At 44.9% G+C, this 5,002-nt stretch overlaps 1 protein-coding gene across 1 annotated transcript; it reads left to right on the top strand.

The window, feature by feature from the left end:
* The first annotated feature begins 403 nt into the window (after positions 1-403).
* DMRT2 (doublesex and mab-3 related transcription factor 2) lies at positions 404-3,617 on the top strand. The gene is made up of 3 exons (XM_014888468.2): positions 404-751; positions 840-942; positions 2,499-3,617. Exons 1-3 carry the CDS (start codon positions 404-406, stop codon positions 3,554-3,556), a joined length of 1,509 nt encoding a protein of 502 aa, XP_014743954.2. The 3' UTR covers positions 3,557-3,617.
* The last annotated feature ends 1,385 nt before the right edge of the window (positions 3,618-5,002 follow it).

The following is a 5,002-nucleotide window of genomic DNA, read 5'->3' as shown; positions in this document are numbered from 1 at the left end:
CTGTAATAAGCAGGACCCTGTTAAGACCGGACAGAGCCGTAGCGCTGCAGCGCGGGGCATTGCCCTGGGACGGCTCCTCCCGCATCCTTCGCTGCAGGAGATGCGCTCCTGCCTGCCGCGGGCTATCACAGTTCCCCGCAAGCTGAGGCGGGAGGGAGGGAGAGAGGGAGGGAGGCATCCGTCGTGGCTAAACTGGGCTCCGCGTGGGTGGTGCGCAAGAGACCCGAGTTGACGGTAAGGGGGAAGACGAGATTCCAGGCGGGCTCTGCCGTGACTTCCCGGCTGGGGCGCATCCCGGCGGGGCTGCAGGCGGGCACCTCGGAAGCCGGGCGTTCTCCGGCCGCTGTTCCGCCGCGGGGGCTGGAGGCTGACCCTTCTCTCGCAGCTGCGCCGCCGAGGAGCCATGGCTGAAGAACGCGCCGGCGCCGACTGGGAGATCGACGTGGAGAGCCTGGAAGGGGAGCCGGACGAGGCACCCGGAGCTCCGCGCGGCAGCACCGGCCCGGAGGAGGAAGAGGAGGAGGAGGAAGGCGAGGAGGCGGCGGCGGCTCCGCGGCGGGGCGAGCCGCGAAAGCTGAGCCGCACGCCCAAGTGCGCCCGGTGCCGCAACCACGGCGTGGTGTCGTGCCTGAAGGGACACAAGCGGTTCTGCCGCTGGCGCGACTGCCAGTGCGCCAACTGCCTGCTGGTGGTGGAGCGGCAGCGCGTCATGGCCGCCCAGGTGGCGCTCCGACGGCAGCAGGCCACCGAGGTGAGGGGCACGGGACGCGGCGGGACGGGACGGGACGGGACGGGAGGGGCGGCCCCGGTCTGACGGCGCTATCCGGTCGCTCTCTTAGGACAAGAAGGGGCTGACGGGGAAGCAGGCAAGTCTGGAGCGCAAAGCCGTCTACCAGAGGCACGTCCGAACGCCCAGCCTCTTGGCCAAGAGCATCCTGGAAGGTAAGAGCATCCCCTGCCCCTCCACGGCTTCCCGCAACACCTCTGGCAGCGGGGAAACCCCGCTCTGCCCCAGGAAGAGCCGCACCTCCCGTCTGAGGCGCGTGAAATGCAGCGTCCTTTCCCGAAATATGGTTAAAGCGCGCCCCGCTACCAGCGCCGGGCGGCGGAGGCTCCTGCCTTTGGAGGCTGGAGTCGATGTAGCAGAATTTCAGTTCCTTGCCCCCTCCACCCAAAATAATGCCTGAAATGCTGGTAGCGGTAGTTTGAAATGTTAGAGTTACTGTTACAAGCCGGCAGTCTTTTTGCTTGGCTACCCAGCAGCATATTGCAGTGCAGGGTAATTTATTCAGTGGGTAGTTTATTCGCGGGTGTTTTTAACAGCAAACGAATAAATGGATTCCTTTTTTCTTTTATCTGAATGCCTTACATAGCACTACTGTTTGCGACATTATCGATAGTAAGATCTGCAAAATAAGGCGCCTAATTTTTTCACTGTCGAAAATATTTTCTGTGGAAGAATGACGTTTTAAAGATCGGAATTTTAGTGATCGGTATTTTATTTCTTTCCACACACCTACTTGGGATTATGCACGTATTTATTCCTATGTTTTCTTTAATTACCTTCCAAACTATACCCCTATAAATCATCGTACTTCTCAATCGAATTTTTTTTTCTCAAACGGAAAGCTCTTTTCCTTGCCTGTTCAAGCTCGATTAATATTTAGTCCTATTAGAAACCTCTAATTTACATCTACAGTTCATTCTTTTGAAAAGTCTTTTGTATTCTTTCCTCTAATTTATCTTAACTGTCTTTTTCTTTTCTCTTAGTTCTCCCTTGGGATTTTCTACCGTCTCTAGCAATGTGTACATAGTGATTCATCTTTAGAAAATAGGAAAGACACCAGCTATAGATATAGGTATCTTCCTTGGAAAAGGGGAAACGTGTATGAGAGGAATGGGGTGAAAACAGGTAAAATCCTGTTCTATGTGAATAGTTCCATTAATTCAATGGAATTATTTGTCTGGGTAGAGCAAATAGGATTCGACCCTATCTGTTATATAAAATAAAGTCAGATAGCTTGGTAATTGAATGTGCTGGACACTGAATTTCTATGTTTTATTGATGTTCTAGTTCAGAAGAAATAAAATATTTGAATGCTTTCCATATGTGTTAAAAGTGAATGGTTATCTCTCTCCTTAAGCCTCATGATGGAATACCAGTCATAATACACAGTAGGGCTTTGCCTTTTTCTTTTTTTCTTCTCCCTCCTAGATCTGTTTGTCTGGAACTGCTTTTTAAAAAACTACTAATCAGCTAGCATTGAGGGATAGTGCACGTGTCAAAAAAGCAGGGCTTGCTTATCTATACTGAAGAATTGAATGTGCCTGATTGCTAAGTCTCTGTGTCATGGTGACTTTTGTAGGAACTGATGGTGACCAGGGTCTGTGGCAAGGGCACGGTGCTTGGCAGGACTGGCCCATGGAGCTGTTGTATAAGCACAGCTTTAGTGTTTTTCTTAAGTGGCTTAATTCCTAATACTGCTTTGTTGTTTTAGGTTACCGTCCTATTCCAGCAGACTCTTACCTGGGAGGGAATTCACCCTTACCACCTCCTGTAAGTGACAGGATGAGAAAGAGACGGGCTTTTGCTGATAAAGAGTTGGAGAACATTATGTTAGAGAGAGAGTATAAGGAGAGAGATATGATGGAAGCTACACAAGCAGCTGCCCTTTTTCTCCCTAACCGTATGGTGCGTGGAGCTGAATACAATTCATATAAAACAGCCTTCAACACTACTCAAGTTGATAATCCAAACAAGGAATTTTCCAATTTTTTACCAACCTGCCTTGATCTAACGATGCAGTATTCAGGACCTAGCAACATGGAACTAATTTCTTCAAATGTTAGTGTAGCTACTACCTACAGGCAGTATCCCCTGTCTTCTAGGTTCTTAGTGTGGCCAAAATGTGGCCCCATTAGTGATGCTCTCCTCTACCAGCAATGCCTGTTAAATGCTACTGCTGTCCAAGCTCTCAAACCTGGGACAGGTTGGGATTCCAAAGTCCCACAAAGTCAGGACTGTCCAAACACTGAGCATGACATCATGCCTCCAAAACTGGAAAATTCATTTGTTCTGACTCACACACGAGACATTCAGCAGTCACGTAATGAAATACTGTGCCTTCATCAGGAAGCTCGTGAGAGGTCAGCTTTCTCTCCTCCAAAAAGGACTTTCTCCCAAATTTCTGATAAGAGTTCTCTGTCTCCTCAGGAACAGGCATTAAGCAAGATCAGCAAAAACAGTACCAAACCCCCCGCACCGCTCAAGTACAGTGCGTTTCAGTCACTGTTCCACCAGACATTTCCTGACACTCCAACAGCTGAGCTAAGAATGTCATTTGTGAAGGAGACTTTTGAAGACTCTTCTAAGAAATATAGGGAGTGTGCTGTTAAAGAGAACCATAAATACAGGTTTTCTGTAGACAAATGTGCGAAAGACTTCTTTGGGGCCAAACAGGCCACGACAAAACTTTCAACATCTGAGCCATTGTCATTTTCAGTTGAATCCATACTTAAGCGACCTTCTTCTGCTGTAACTAATGTCTCTGAATGAATAAACTTTACCTTCAGAGTAAAGAGTTTTTAAGCTTTGCTTTCTGCAGAATTGTTCCTACCTGCCTTACCTCTTAAAAGATTTTTAAAGAGGAATTTCTGCAGTAAATGGTAATGCTTTCTTTTATTTCAAAATGATGTACATAAATATGCATGTTTTCTGAAAAATGAATTTAATTTTTAAAAATTGATACTGCATGTACAGACTGTAAAGTGCTTTTATTTTAAGCAGCCTTTCAAACCATTCAATAAAATGAGTTTACTTTACAAGCATAGACTGATCTCTCTCGTGTCTCTAGCGTCTTGCCGGCTAGTATGCCTTACTTTCAAAATACAGTTTTTATTTTATCTGCCATTATAAATGTACTTACTACTTGAACTGCTGGGGTAACCGGTCATTTCTCCTTTGAACCTCCAATAACAATAAGAATAGGTAACAACAGTTTATGTAGGCTAGTGTGAATTCACAAGACGTTTTATTTTGTAAGTGAGGTTTGGATCAGATTCCATATGCCTTTCTTACTCTGAAGGGGAAGTGCAGACTAGCACAAAAGACTAGTCTATTCCACACCTCTCTATAAAACTTAGGTTACTAAAGTGGGAGAGTTACTAGATTGCTTTTGAGGGGAATGGCTCTAGTAAGCTTTTGATAAAAAGTCAGTATTTTTTGAAGTTCAGTTTTTGAATAAAAAGTCTGTTTTTTAGAATTAGTTTTTACATTTTTAAATGTTCAATTCACTTTATTTCGAATTTCTACCCCCTTGAATACTTCCCTTCTGAGAGCATTTCACTTTTGACCAGCAGGAGCCTGAGATTCTTATTTTGTAGTAATTGAAATGACCTTCAGGCTGTAAAAATGATGCACAGAATTATTACTGCTAACGAGAAGTGAAATAAGGGTCTTTCAGTTTTATAATCCCATGTTTGTGTGTAGGGATAGAACATAAAGATAGAAATAAAGGAGAATATCCGACATAAATTATCTGAGAACTGAAATTGCCCCAGGGTTATGGGAAAAAGCATTGCTAGATCTCATTATGACAGGGGTTGAAGTTTTTTAAATTGGTGACTTTGTAAGTTTTTCCCTATATATTGCTGCCAGCACATCTAACTAGTGCTAACAGGCAATCTCTTATTTACTTTCCTTCCTTAACATTTTAATCCTGCATACAGTGTCCATCCAATAGAAAGGAATTGATATCTGTTCTTAATTTTCATGATTTTCTAGAGACAATTTCTGTTTGGTATTTGGCAGAAAGTAATCTTTTCTAATTTCATTACACTCCCTGCAAAGGTTAAATGCTTATTTTGCATGTGAATTCCAGATTCTGTAACTAAATCATCTCTCTAAGTGTTTATTGCTACTGTTAGGAGTGGTGTTGCAGAATATCAGGACCCTTTCTGTGTACAGGAGTCAGACAGGTTAGAGAAAATTATTTTACATAAA

Source organism: Sturnus vulgaris, chromosome Z, assembly GCF_052056855.1.
Source record: "Sturnus vulgaris isolate bStuVul1 chromosome Z, bStuVul1.hap1, whole genome shotgun sequence".
NCBI lineage: Eukaryota > Metazoa > Chordata > Aves > Passeriformes > Sturnidae > Sturnus > Sturnus vulgaris.
The sequence above is the reverse complement of the archived record's forward strand: the minus strand, read 5'-3'. Positions and strand labels throughout refer to the sequence as shown.

What these genes read in the sequence shown, in the direction of transcription:
- DMRT2 (XM_014888468.2), top strand. Translation starts at nt 404, where the DNA reads ATGGCTGAAGAACGCGCCGGCGCCGACTGGGAGATCGACGTGGAGAGC. An exon ending in GACGGCAGCAGGCCACCGAG is followed by an intron (nt 752 to 839) that starts GTGAGGGGCACG and finishes TCGCTCTCTTAG; the next exon opens with GACAAGAAGGGGCTGACGGG. An exon ending in GGCCAAGAGCATCCTGGAAG is followed by an intron (nt 943 to 2,498) that starts GTAAGAGCATCC and finishes TTGTTGTTTTAG; the next exon opens with GTTACCGTCCTATTCCAGCA.